Here is a 14,876-nt window from a genome sequence, read left to right as displayed (position 1 = left end):
GGTGGAGGTTGCAGTGAGCCGAGATCGCATCACTGCTCTCCAGCCTGGGTGACAGAGTAAGACCCAGTGTCAAAAAAAAAAAAAGGAAAGAATAATGCTATGCAGTAGGCACTATTATCATCCTGTACTGTAACTGAGGAAACTGAGGCATAAGTAACTTGCCCAAGATCACCAAGAGAAAAAGCAGAGAAGCTGGGATTAGAACCAAGGCCAGCTGCTGGCAGCCCACGGCCTCCTCTTTGATGAGGAACACTGACTCATCAGCCCAACAACCACAACTCCCCAACCACGACGACAGCACAGGCTGCTATTTTACAGTTCAGAATATTCAGAAGGGGAGGGAGACCAGGAACACAGCAGCCCACTCATTCATTTACTTACTCTTTCAATAAACAAAACAAATAAACCACTGTATACGCCAGTCATGCACGGGGCGCGGAGACTACAGTTCTCTGCCTGGTTCACATCTTCAACTTCTTTCCTTCTCCTTGAACCCCCACCTCACCCTTTGCTGCCTCGTGAATGACAGCTCCACCTCCAAGACTCAGCCACAGTATTTTCTCCATTAAGGACCTTGCCTTACTCAGTTCTATTGGCACATGGTTGGGGCTCCAGAAATGTATGCTTTTGACCTAATGTGTCCCTTATACTTCCACACATCACCCACACCTCCAGCTCTGGTGTTTGTAAGCTGCTGATATTTAGGTATTGAAGAGTAGGAAGTAAGTTTATGTTGAAAAAGGTTTTGTGCAGATGTATCCTGTTTTACATAGTGAATACATTTTAGAAAGGTTGTAGGTACATGAACCTTTTATGAATTAAAATCCTATTTTCTCACTGATGCATGTCTCTGAGGTGCCTTACCTTATTCTAGATTGTTATGAAAGTCCACTTTTTATAAATGCTTGGCCCTAATACTTAACAAGCAAACTTTTCTCAAGTGATCCTCCCTATAGAAGGATAATAATCCACACACAATCCCTTAAGTCTCCTGGTGTACCTTTATATTTAACAGAACACTTTTGGAATCTTTTTGCAACTAGTTATTATCTTTTTTGCAAAACTAATGATCATCTTTAGTTTATCGAATTTTATGTTCAGATTTTGGGAGCTGAAATTAATTCTGATTTTTATGTATATAGTTAAAATCAAATTGAACTAGATAGCTCAAACAAAAAATGAGCAGTTCTTTGCAAACTGCTGTCCACCAGAAGAAACCACTTACGATTCTTTTTGGCTCAGCGATTTTCTTGTGTGGAGTCAGAGCTAAAGCCCACAAGCCACAAAGCTTCAATGAAAACATCTCAAGCCCTGTTAGTGCTGATGGGCATAGTCAGGCTGAGTTAGCAGGAAGTAAGTTGGTCTGATTGTCAGCATGCTCAGCAGATGCTGAAGGAACAGTCCTACACATGGTGCCTTCATCATATTCCTTGAATAGTGATGTTGAGATACAGTGGTCTATGGTCTTAAGCCAAGTCATGAAAGTCCTGACAGAAGAGGAACGGGGCAAAAGGTATTAGACCCCCATGACATAATTATATGCTAATCTATACTCGAGAGATTTCCATGGTCACAGTCACCACAGCAATAACATCAAATACTTCTCTGTGTGTGCATGTGTAGGTAACTTACTTGTGCACGTTTTTTTATCTGGGTTAAGAGCAAATCCTTCATGGCACTGGCAAAGGTAGGAGCCATCAGCATTTACACACTCATGTTCACATCCGTGGTTTTCTGAGGCACAGTAGTCCACAGCTGGAGAGAATAAAACACATTCAGAATTAGAAATGCAAACAGAAGAAAAGGGAATGGTAGGATGAGGGCATACTGATAACAGATATTAATTAGGATTAATATTATTGCCCCCAAAAAGAGTAGGATAAACAGATATGAACCCAAGGTCTCTGCCCCCGTCAAAAAAAAATCAGGAGTCTATATCAGGCAATTCATATAGGAAGATATAGGAAGTAAACTAAAGAACATGTGAACAATTGTATTTAAAAGTTAAAGAATTGCAAATCAAAATCATCACAAGGTGCACTTACACCTAGTAAACTGGCAAAAATAAGATGAGATAAAACCCAATGGTAGAAAGGCAGCAGCGTTATTAATGGTGGGGGCATTATAAATTAAGAAAGATCCTTTTGGAAGGCAATTTGACAATGTTCACCCTGGACGTGAAACCCAAAGAAATAGCTGGGAAAAGGGTGAAATTATATACAACAAGCTATTAATAGCATTGTTTACAACAACAACAAAAAATCCTAGAAAATAAGATGAACATTGAATAAGGGTAAATGGTTTAACAATGTATGAGAAAATACACTGGCTGATTTTTCATTAATTCCACAAGTATTTCCTGAGTACCTACTATGGGCCACGTCCTGTTTTAGGTGCTAGGGACAGAACAAGTAACAAAATAATCCAAAATTCCAGCCCCCAAGGAGCGTATATTTGGATAATGATGGTGGGAGTGGGGAACAGATAAGAAGTAAAATAAGTAAATAGTATAGTCTATTAGGAGATAAAGAAAATTCTGGAGAAAAACGAAACAATGAATAGGAGTAGGGTCAGTGGGGGAGTGGGTAGCAGGTGGGATGTAATAAAGGTGGTCAGGAAAGGCCTCTCTGAGAAGGTGGGTGGTTAGGAAGAGTGTTGACTAAAATACGAGCCATGAGGATATCTGGGAGAGAGTATCTTGGGCAAAACAAACAGCAAGTGCGAAGGCCAGGAGGTGGGACTCTGCCTGGTGGGCTGGAGGATCAGCAAAGAGCCCAGGGTGGCTGGAGGAGGGACAGAGGAGGGAGATGAGAAGGGGGCTGTCAGGAGGGACCCATGGGCCATGCAAGGACCTCAGCTTTTAGTCTGAATGAGTTGGGAGTCACTGCAGGGTTCTGGACCCATGAGCCAAGAATAGACTGACAGGGCAAATGTGAGAGTAGAAAACCAGTAAGAAAGTGACTCCAGTAATCCCAGAGAGGAAGGGTGGAGGCTTAAACCAGGATGTTGCAGGGGATGAGGGGGAGTGGTGTTCTGGAAGTTATGGGTTGAATTATGTCCCCCAAAAAGACATGTTGGAGTCCTAAACCCGGGTAGCTATGAATGTGGCCTTATTTGGAAATAGGGTCTTTGCAGAAATAACCAGGTTAAAATGTACTCATTAGGGTGGTGTGCTCTAATTCAATATAACTGGTGTTCTTATAAGAAGAAATCTGTCCCTATGACCCAAACACTTTCCAGCAGGTCCCACCTCCAACATTGGGGATCAAATTTCTTTTTTTTTTGAGACAGGGTCTCACTTTGTCACCCAGGCTGGAGTGCAGTGACACCACCTCTGCTCACTGCAGTCTCAACCTCCTGGGTTCAAGTGATCCTCCTGCCTTAGCTGTCCAAGTAGCTGGGACTACAGGTGCGCGCCACCACATCTGGCTAATTTTCATATTTTTAGTAGGAATGGGGTTTCGCCATGTGGGCCAGGCTGGCCTCAAACTTCTGAGCTCAAGAGATCCACCCGCCTCAGCCTCCTCCCAAAGTGCTGGGATTACAGGCGTGAGCCACCATGCCTGGCCACAGAGGTCAAATTTCAACATGAGACTTGGTGAAGCCAAACAAACCATATCCAAACCAGAGCATAGCTCTAGCAAACTAATACACCTGGTAAATACTGAAGGTGGGGCTAACAGGATTCCTGTTGGATTAGAGGTGAAATGAGAAAAAGAGAGTGCACCTAGCGGCAACTCTGGGGTTGACAGAGCAAGACCCTGTCTCAAAAAAAAAAAAAAAAAAAAAAAAGTTTTTGGAAATCCCAGCTACTTGGGAGACTGAGGCAGGGCAATCATTTGAGCTCAGGAGCTTAAGACCAGTCCCTTTTCAAAAAAAAGTACTCCCTACAATGTTTTAGGATATATTAATATCAAAAGTGTGTAAATAATAACAAGGAAATAGAATCTATAAAATTAATACATATGTAAAATTTTAAAAAGCAAAACCATGCATGGAGAAGATAATGACATATTTAGCATAGTAATAAAAAGATGCAAAGGGAAACACTGAAGATTTGTAAAGGGTAATAACCTGTGTTACGTTTATTCTTTTGCTTCAAAGCTTCATTAAGTTTCAGTCTAGGCCAGGCATGGTGGCTCACACCTGTAATCCCAGCACTTTGGGAGGCCGAGGAGGGTGGATCACCGGAGGTCAGGAGTTCAAGACCAGCCTGGCCAACATGGCAAAACCCTGCCTCTACTAAAAATACGAAAAATAGCTGGGCGTGGTGGCAGGTGCCTGTAATCCCAGCTACTCGGAAGGCTGAGGCAGGGAGAATTGCTTGAACCCGGGAGCCGAGATTGCACCACTACACTCCAGCCCGGGCGACAGAGCAAGACTCTGTCTCAAAAAAAAAAAAAAGTCTCAGTCTAAATATTGTTTTTGTAACTTCAGCTCCCTAAAGAGTTCTAGTAGAACCTAGTATTTGCAGTTTTAATTCACAAGTCATTATGTTGGGGATAGGGCATTCACGTCATCTCAGGATCTGAACGTCATTGGACATCAGCTGGTTGCTAGAGTTAGTTGAGTCATAATGTAAAGACTGAGCTAGCACCACATCCTTCCGATAGTTCATTTCTCATTTCTCAAGAACCAAGTGTTCATTAAAAGAATCAATGGTGACACTGGGAATATTGAGATTGAGGAAGGCTAAACCCTGGCACACGGTCCAGTCTGTTTGTCACAGGAGTTGGCCATGCCAGAGCCTGCATGGGCCGGTGTTAGCAGTCAGCAATCCCCAGCTTCAACTTCCTCATGCTGGGCTTGATTGACCATCATGAAAATCTCCCAATCCTGGATATGGGTTCCTGCCATCAGTCAGCCAGTCCTATCTATGGCCACCCACTTCTTAGTATCCCCTACAAAGAGAGGAGCTGCTGATCTGACTTCCAACTTGTGGGACATTGATGGTGCTACAGTAATGAGTGGTCAGGTCTCTATACCTAAAAGTCAGAAACTCACACTCTACCTTTTCTCTTGAATGTCCTCTCTTACACCATGGGGTATAATCTGAGCCCAGCCATTTCTGTCCCTCAGAGGGATACCCCATAATTATGCTGGCCCCGTAATTTAGACTAATGTAATAATTTAGAGAGGTGTTGAAGGCTTGGCTGAGGCTTTGAATCTAAGCCACATACTCCAAACTTTCCCCTTTTCCAGAATGTTATAGAATAGAGTATCCAAATTGGCTCGGGTGTTTTAAGAAAAAAGTTGTACTAAGACGCTCTTTTAACTGATCACTCTTTAAGCAACTTCTGATCAAGCAATGCTTTCATTCCCTCTGACCATATGAATCCTGATAACCCAGGGCATGCTACACGCTCAAGGCAGTTAGAACATCTGTTTAAAAACACCTGTACATGCCTCACATTGGCTGGGTTGTATGCTGATAAAGCAGCCTTGGTGGAACACATGGGCTCTAGGACACCTGTATACTTCTTCTATTGACTGAGATGTATTCTTATAAACATTGGTTCTCAAAGTGTGGTCTGTGAACCAACTGCATCAACTATCGCTTGAGAACTTGTCAGTAATGCTCATTCTTAGGCTCCATCCCAGACCTACTGATCAGAAGTTCTGGGAGTGGGACCCAGGAATATGTGTTTTAGCAAGCCCTCCAGGTGATTCTTAAGCATGCTAAAATTTGAGAGCCATTGTTAGAGTCAAGGTTGCTTTTGTTTCCAAACCTGTATATGTCATTTGTTCATGTTATTGTAAGTAATTTAAATATTATAAAAACTGAGCTGGGGCCGGACGCGGTGGCTCAAGCCTGTAATCCCAGCACTTTGGGAGGCCAAAGCAGGCGGATCACAAGGTCAGGAGTTCAAGACCAGCCTGGCCAACATGGTGAAACCCCGTCTGTATTAAAAATATAAAAATTAGCTGGGTGTGGTGGCAAGTGCCTGTAATCCCAGTTACTCAGGAGGCTGAAGCAGGAGAATCATTTGAATCTGGGAGATGGAGGTTGCAGTGAGCCGAGATTGCGCCACTGCACTCCAGCCTGGGCGACAGTGCGAGACTACATCTCAAAACAAAACAAAACAAAACAAACAAACAAACAAAAAACGGCGGCTCACACCTGTAATCCCAACACTTTGGGAGGCCAAGGCGGGTGGATCGCTTGAGTCTAAGAGCTCAAGACCAGCCTGGCCACATGGTGAAACCCCATCTCTACTAAAAACACAAAAATTAGCCACGTATGATGGTGGGCACCTGTTGTCGCATTTACTCTGGAGGCTGACGTGGGAGGATTGCTTGAGCCCGGGAGGTGGAGGTAGCAGTGCGCTGAGATTGTGCCACTGCACTCCAGCCTGGGCGACAAAGCGAAACTCTGTCTCAAAATAAATAAATAAATAAAAATAAAAACCAATAAAATATAAGCACTAAAAGAAATTGAGTTTTTAAAAATAAAAATTTTGTTGAAAGCTTTGGAAAAAATTAAAGCAATTTGCTAACCAAAATTGCTATAGAACCAGGCATGGATGAAACAAATGTAAAACATTGGGAAATTTTCCATTAAAATTTACAAGAGTTCTGCTGTTAGACTGCTTTACAGATGTCTTGAAATCCTTGCTCCAATTTAAAGAAACCAAAACTAAAAAATCATAGACAACATATTATGGGTATGGTTTATGCAAAAAAGAGTTTTATATAATCCCAGCACTTTGGGAGGCCGAGGCAGGCAGACTGCTGGAGCCCAGGGGTTCGAGACTAGCCCGGGATACATAGCAAGACCCCATCTCTACAAAAAATACAAAAATTAGCTGGACATGGTGGCATGCACCTGTGGTCCCAGCTACTCAGAAGGCTGAGGTGGGAGGATTGCTTGAGTTTGGGAGACTGAGGCTGTAGTGAACCAAGATCACGCCACTGCACTCCAATCTGGGCAACAGAATTATACCCTGTCTCAAAAAAAAAAAAAGATTTGTAAATATCATATTTTTTCTTCAACTTAAAATTAGTATTTTTTAAAAGCATAAAAGTGATTTTTACTAAGTATACGTTTATGTGTTTTAAATAAAAATAACATGACTAAGGTGGGTTTGCATATGTAGATTTTTAGGATTCCCCTCTCTGAATGATGTTTTCCATTAATCAGCTAACCACAGGCCCAATTCATGGGATAAGAGAGCTTCTCTGGATCTTGACTCTCATAATGTTTTTGTTCTTTGTGTACACAGCTCTCTGGGGAACTAAGGGGAAGGATGTGATTGGCAAGGCAGGATTCATGCATTCCTGGGTCCCAAGTCTCCAGCCTGTAAAACTCCAAGGCGTCAAATCCCATCTCAATTTGAGATCCACCTACTGACACACTGCTAGGCTTCTGGAGATGGCAGATGAGGCCATCAGTGCAGTGGTTAGACATGGAATAACCCACTGCCAGGCACGTGAACCGAACAGTTTTTTAAGGACAAGAGAGTTCTAGTGCATTCAGCTCTAATGTTATTTGCCAAGTGGTTTGGGTTGTTTACATAACTTTCTTGGTTGCAAAATTGTACTCATAAAAAGAGAGGTCAAGATTAGGAAGGCAGATGTATGGAGGTGACCTCTTGTGTAACTCAACGATGGCTCTGTTGTTCCAAGTTCTCGTCTACTTCAACAAAATCTGTTCTCAGTCATTTATGCCTAAAATGTCTACACTCTTGTTAACAAATGGAAAGAGTAATTCCCCAGCTGTAGCTCTTTAGACCTCCAGATCACAAGTGCTAAGATCCCAGAGTCAGAAGTCAGTCTTGCCACATTCATTCTCTGCCCAACGTGTGAGAAATCACTCCACTGTCTCTAAGAATAAATGATACCTTGCTGCAGGTAATAAAACCCTAAAATCAATTATTTCTGTTTTATAACCTGGTCCAATTCTAAGGTTTTCTCAGCAGGACTCAGTCTGCAAGGGAATGGCATTAGCAGAAATAGTATATTTTAGAGAGGAGCATTTGGAGTTTAAAGTTTGCTGATAACAAAGTAAGAAAAACCAAATTTGTCATTTAGAGAAATGGTAGAACCAATTTACTTGCTGAGCACACATTAGACACACACACACAGAGTCAGACTCACAAAACCTCTCTTCTCCAAGACATAACTGGAATTCCAAATGCAGGATTTAAAACCCAGAGAAAATTTCTTTTCTTTTCTTTTTTTTTTTTATTTTTTGAGACAGGGTCTCATTCTGTCGCCCAGGCTCTAATGCAGTGGCACGATCACAGCTCACTGCAACCTCAGCTCCCCCAGACTCAAGCCATCCTCCCACCTCAGCCTCCCAGGTAGCTGGGACTACATGCACGTGCCACCATGCCTGGCTGATTTCTTTATATATTTTTGGTAGAGAAGGGGTTGGTCCATTAGCTGGGGGTGGTGGCACATACCTCCTCGGGCTCAATCAATTCTCCCATCTCAGCCTCCTGAATAGCTGGGATTACAGGTGTGTGCTACCACCCCCAGCTAATTTTTGTTATTTTTGTAGAGACAGGGTTTCACCATGTTGACCAGGCTGGTCTTGAACTCCTGAGCTCAAGAGATCTGCCCGCCTCAGCCTCCCGAAGTGCTGGGATTACAGGCTTGAGCCACCATGCCTGGCCTGACTTTTTTTTTTAATAAGCAAAAATGACTTTTTAATTTAAAAACCAGTCAATAAAAACCAGTCAACGGGGAAAATATTTTTTATAAAACATGAATGCATGAGATTGCAATCAACCTCAGTCAGTACTTCAAGAAAAATGTATTTCAAGTCCACTCTGTGAAAGATGAAAAGTGCAAGTGGTTTTGCCCTCAAGGGTTTACAATCTGCCCGGGTAGATAAGATGCAAACAGGACCAAAGTTACCCCAAAATAAAAGACAGTCTGTAAACACCAGGTGAGTAAGTACAGCAGAAAATTCATGTTCAGAAATCTAGATAGATGGTTTTTGAAAAATAGTTTTGGATGGCAATGAACATGACTTTAGTGGCAGCTGATGAATTATAAATTCAGGGACTCCACTAAAGCAGAGGAGGTTCTTAGTCAGCAATCCACCATTGAATATGGAATAAATTCAGGACTCTCAATGGCGAAATGAGCTGTCAGGGAGTTGGAACTCTGGTGCTCAAATTGAACGTTCCACTTACTCAAACGTGTGGAAATCTATAAAAAAATGCTGAGTCCATAAGAACTGAATTTGCATGCAGGTCACAGTAATAATTCAGGGATGAATCAAAGTGAAACCAGCCCAACTGTCCCACAGAACTGATGTTTATGGTTTATTTTGAATAAACATAGAAATTTACCTTTCCGGTCTTGAAACTTGAGAAAGTTACATTTGTTTTATCTGAGAACCCTTCTCAAGAACCAAACCATCAGGCCTCCCTGACAGTATCAAGGGGCTGAAACTTACCAGATCACTGCATCTGTGCAATGACATGCCAGACCCCTCCCCATTTATGATTGCCTAACCAACCACCTGCTGTGTGTTGACCAACTCCTCTTCCATACTCCTCCCTAATTCCTGTTTCCCCCCATATGGTTACATTTATTCCCTGCTATATAAACCCCTAATTTTTATTTTATTTATTTTATTTTATTTTGAGGCAGGGTCTCACTCTGTTACCCAGGCTGGAATGCAGTGGTGCAATCATGGCTCACTGCAGCCTCAACCTCCCAGACTCAAGCATCAAGCAGTCTTCCCTCCCGAGTAGCTGGGACTACAGGTGTGGACCACCACACCCCACTGATTTTTTTTATTCTTTGTAGAGACAGGAGTCTTACTATGTTGTCCAGGCTGGTCTCAAACTCCTGGTCTCAAGGGATCCTCCCACCTTGGCCTCTCAAAGTGCTGGGATTATATGCATAAGCCACCACATCCAGCCTAAATCCCTAATTTTAGTCAGTCAGGGAGTTGGATTTGAGACTGATCTCCCGTCTTCTTGGCTGTAGCACCTGATCGAAGCCTTCTTTCCTGGTAATACTTGTTGTCTCAGTGAATGGCTTTCCATGCAACAAGCAACAGGACCTAGACTGAACCCCTAATGTTTTGGTAAGAAAAGAAGTACTTTTCATAGCAGTGGCTACGAAAGTGTTGAAACGGAAAACCTACTGCCTAAATTCACTAGTAGCTGTGAGGTAGGAGGCAGGACTTGTCTCCAGAGGCAGGGCTGAGACATCGGACCAGATTGAGAACTAGCTAAAACAGGGCTGGGGTGAAAGCAGCCTTCAATCAGACTTCAATCAGTGTACCATGTCAATTTACTGTTGCTATGGCAACACCTGGGAGTTACCATCCCTTACGATCATTGGGCAATGATCCAACAATTACTACCCCTTCCCTAGAAATTTCTGCATAAACCTCCCCTTAATCTGCATGCAATTGAAAGTGGGTATAAATATGACTGCAAAACTGCCTAAGCTGCTATTCTCTGCCTACAGGGTAGCCCTGCTCTGCAAGATCAGCCATGGAGCTATAACACTGCCTCTTCAATAAAGCTGTTTTCTTCTACCTCTGGCTTGCCCTTGAATTCTTTCCTGGGCAAAGCCAAGAATCCAGGTAGGCTAAGCTCCACTTTGGGACTTGCCTGCCCTGCATCAGCTGGACATGCTTAACTTCTACCAAATTTCTTTAAATAAATAGTTTGAATCTTCTGCCCACATTTTCTTGTCACCCACTCCCTGCCTCTTGAAATCTGCCCTTTACCCATCCCCCCTTTGCCATTATCAATGGCCTCCTGGTCACCTTTGTGCTCCTCAAGCCTAGCGAAGTCCCTGGCAGAGTTCTGAAATGTTTGCAGAGGTGAATCTGTGACTCAAGTTGATGGCTTTTTCTCTAAGTCCTGTTACCTTTGGCCACGCTGGAGCATGACATTAATATTGACCTGGCCAAGAAATTATCTTTCTATCATGTTCCGTGATTCTTCTCTCTCTCCCCCAGCCTTAAGCTACTTCTTCATGAATATTTTTCCTGCCCCTACTTCCTGCTCCCTACAGGCTCAGTCCTTCACTCTCTCCTCACTCCATACTTCACTATATACAGGAAATTACGATAATAGTAGGTATTGTAATAATAATGCTAAGTTCTTAGAGTATATTGGGAACGTCACTCACTATCTTATTTAATCCCATAAAACCTTACAATGTATATATTATTATTCTACATTATGGGTGAGGAAAATAAGCTCAGAAATTAAAGACTTAAAGACATGTGCTTAGTGATACGCTCTGGATGTTTGTGCCCTCCAAATCTCACACTGAAATGTGATCCCCCATGTTAGAGGTGGACCCTGGTGGGAAGTATTGGATCACAGGGACAGATCCCCCATAAATGGCTTAGCACCACCCCCTGGGTGATGAGTGAGTTCTTGCTCAGTTAGTTCACATGAGACCTGGTTGTTTAAAAGAGTGTGGCACCTCCCCACCCCCCAACTCTCACTCTTGCTCTTGTCATGTGACATACTTGCTCCCCCTTTGGCTTTTGCCTTGATTGTAAACTTTCTGAGGCCCTCACCAGAAGCAGAGGCCAATGCCATGCTTCTTGTACAGCCTGCAGAACTGTGAGCCAATTAAACTCTTCCTTTTTAAAATAAATTACCCAGTCTCAGGTACTCCTTTAGAGCAATGCAAGCAGCCTAACACAGAAAACTGGTACTGAGAGTGGGGTGTTGCTATTAATACACTTGAAAGTATGGAAGCAGCTTTGGAACTGGGCAATGGGCAGAGGTCAGATGAGTTTGGAGGGCTTAGAAGAAGACAGGAAGATGAGGGAAAGTTTGGGACTTCTTAGAGACTTGTTAAGTGGTTGTGACCAAAATGCTGATAGATATGGACAGTAAAGGCCAGGCTGATGAGATCTCAGATAGAAATGAAGAATGTATTGGGAACTGTAGTAAAGGTCACCAATTCTATGCCTTAGCAAAGACCTTAGCTGCATTGTGTTCATGCCCTAGGGATCTGTGGAAGTTTGAATTTAACAGTGATGACCTAAGGTAGCTATCTGATGGAAGAAATTTCTAAACAGCAAAGCATTCAAGCCTATGATCAGATACTGGAGCAAAGAAATAAAGTTGGAACTTATATGTAAAAGGGAAGCAGAATGTACAAGTTTGGAAAATTTGCAGCCTAGCCATGTGGCAGAGAAAGAAAAAGCATTTTCAGGAGAGGAATACAAGCAGGCTGTGGAGCAACCACTTGCTAGAGAGATTAGCATAACTAAAAGGGAGCCAAGTGCAAATATCCAAGACATGGGAAAAAGGCCTCAAAGGCATTTCAGAGATCTTCTAGGCAGCACACCCTCCCCATCAAAGGCCCAGAGGCCTAGGGTAAAAAAATGATTTGGGGGGCCAGGTCCAGGGCACTACTGCCCTGTGCAGCCTCAGCACACTGCTCCTCACATCCAGGCTGCTCTAGCTCCAGCCATGGCTCACAGGGCCACAGGTACAGCTTGGGCTGCTGCTCCAGAGAGTACAAGCCACACCATAAACCTTAGTGGCTACGATGTGGTGTTAAGTCTGCAGACACACAGAATGCAGGCATGAAAGAGGCTTGGCAGCTTCTCCCTAGACTTCAGAGGATGTCTTGGAAAGCCTGGCTGTCCAGGCAGAAGCCTGCTGCAGGGGTGAAGCCTCATAGAGAGACTCTACTAGGTCAGTGCCAAAGGGAAATGTAGGGTTGGAACTCTCATACAGAGTCCGTACTGGGGCACTGCCTAGTGGAACTGTGGGAAGGGGGCCACCACCCTCCAGACCCGAGAATGGTAGAGCCACTGGCAGTTTGCAACCTTAGCATGCAAAAGCCATGGGCACCCAACAACCTGTGAGGGCAGCCTTGGAGGCTATACCCTGCAACCACAGGGGCAGAGCCGACCAAGGCCTTGGGGGCCCACCCCTTGCACCCGTGTGCCTTGGATGCAGGACATGGAGTCAAAGGAGATTGTTTTGGAGTTTTAAATGTAATGACTGCCCTGCTGGGTTTCAAAGTTGTATGGACCTATTGCCCTTTGTTTTGGCCAATTTCTCCCTTTTGAGATGAGAATATTTACCCAGTGCTATGACACCTTGTACCTTGGAAGTAAATAACTTTTTTTTTTTTTTTTTTTTAAATCTCACAGGCTCATAGGTGGAAGGAACTCATCTCCAGATGAGACTTCAGACTTTGGAGTTTGAGACTTTTGAGTTATGGCTGGAACAAGTTAAGACTTTGGGGAACTATTGCAAAGGCATGATTGTATTTTGAAATGTGAGAAGGACATGAAATATGGGGGGCCAGGAGTGGAATAATATGGTTTGGATGCTTATTGCCTCCAAATTTGATGTTGAAATGTGATTCCCAATGTTGGAGGTGGGGCTTAGTGGGAGGTATTGGATCATAGCTGTGGATCCCTCATTAATGGTTTAGTGTCATCATCTTGGTGATGAGTGATTTCTCACTCAGTTAGTTCATGTGAGATTAGGTTGGTCTTAAAAGAGTGTGTCACCTCCCCCCACCTCTTGCTCCTGCTCTCATCACGTGACATGCCTGCTCCCCCTTCACCTTCTACCACGATTGGAAGTTTGCTGAGGCCCTCACCAGAAGCAGATGCTGGCGTCATGCTTCCTATACAGCCTGCAGAATCATAAGGCAATTAAACCTTTTCTTTTAGCTAATCTCAGGTATTCCTTTATAGCAATGCAAATGGCCTAACACACCTAACAAGTAGCAGAGTTGGGATTTCAGCTCAGGTAGCACTGTTTTAAAGGTCTAGATGCCCTCAAAACAAACCAACCGACACATAAATATTTAAAATAGAAAATAACTGGAAATTAAGAAATAAACTATGCTGCTTCCTGACTGCAGCATTGATTCTACTCTCTCTGTCATGTTATTGCTGAGTTTTCTGCTTCCTCTTGACATGTCCTTGTGGTGTCTAACCTGAATTCAAAATTCACCTTGTCTATGACTACTAATTATCACCCCAACGTTTTTTTTTTTGTTTCTGTTTTTTTTTTTTTTTTTTTGAGACAAGGTCTTACTCTGTTGCCCAGGCTAGAGTGCAGTGGCACTATCATGGCTCACTATAGTCTCAACATCCTGGGCTCAAGCAGTCCTCCCACCCCTCCCACCTCAGCCTCTTGAGTAGCTGGGACTTCAGGTGTGCACCACCATGCCCAGCTAATTTCTCAATTTTTTTGTAGATATAGGGTCTCGCTTTGTTGCCCAGGCCTGTCTAGAACTCCTGGTCTCAAGCAATCGTCCCACCTTGGCCTCACAAAGTCCTAGGTTTACAGGCATGAGCCACCACGCTTGGCCTTATCTTTTTAAAAATCTATTCCATCACTCTTCCATCACTGTTGCCATCACTCTCACAGTCACGGAAGCTCAAGATCATGGAGTCTTTTTAAATTTTATTTTATTTTATTTTTTTTGAGACAAGGTCTTGCTCTGTCGCCCAGGCTGGAGTACAGTGGTGTGAACATGACTCTCTGCAGCCTTGATTGATCTCCTGGGCTCAAGCAATCCTCCCACCTCAGCCTCCCAAGTAGCTGTGACGACCGGCATGCGCCAACATGCTTGGCTAATTTTTTTGTTTTGTTTTTGAGACAGAGTTTTACTCTTGTTGCCCAGGTTGGAATGCAATGGTGCGATCTCAGCTCACTGCAACCTCTGCCTCCCAGGTTCAAGCGATTCTCCCGCCTCAGCCTCCGGAGTAGCTGGGACTACAGGTGACCGCCACCACGCCCGACTAATTTTGTATTTTTTTTAAATAGAGACGCAGTTTCATCATGTTGGCCAGGCTGCTCACAAACTCCTGACCTCAGGTCATCTGCCCGCCTCAGCCTCCCGAAGTGCTGGGATTACAGGCATGAGCCACCACATCCGGTCATATCCAGCTAATTTTT

General features: G+C 43.6%; 1 protein-coding gene across 2 annotated transcripts in view; it reads right to left on the bottom strand.

The window, feature by feature from the left end:
• The window catches only part of MATN2 (matrilin 2), a 167,123-nt gene that overhangs the window by 55,611 nt on the left and 96,636 nt on the right, over positions 1–14,876 (bottom strand). For both annotated transcript variants that reach the window (XM_054498282.2, XM_054498281.2), the window contains exon 6: positions 1,633–1,755. In XM_054498282.2, the coding sequence (XP_054354257.2) occupies positions 1,633–1,755 (123 nt within the window). The remainder of the gene's footprint in view (positions 1–1,632; positions 1,756–14,876) is intronic.

Source organism: Pongo pygmaeus, chromosome 7 (assembly GCF_028885625.2).
Source record: "Pongo pygmaeus isolate AG05252 chromosome 7, NHGRI_mPonPyg2-v2.0_pri, whole genome shotgun sequence".
In the NCBI taxonomy this organism is placed as follows: Eukaryota; Metazoa; Chordata; class Mammalia; order Primates; family Hominidae; genus Pongo; species Pongo pygmaeus.
Note: the sequence above shows the minus strand (reverse complement) of the source record. Positions and strands in the feature narration are given on the sequence as shown.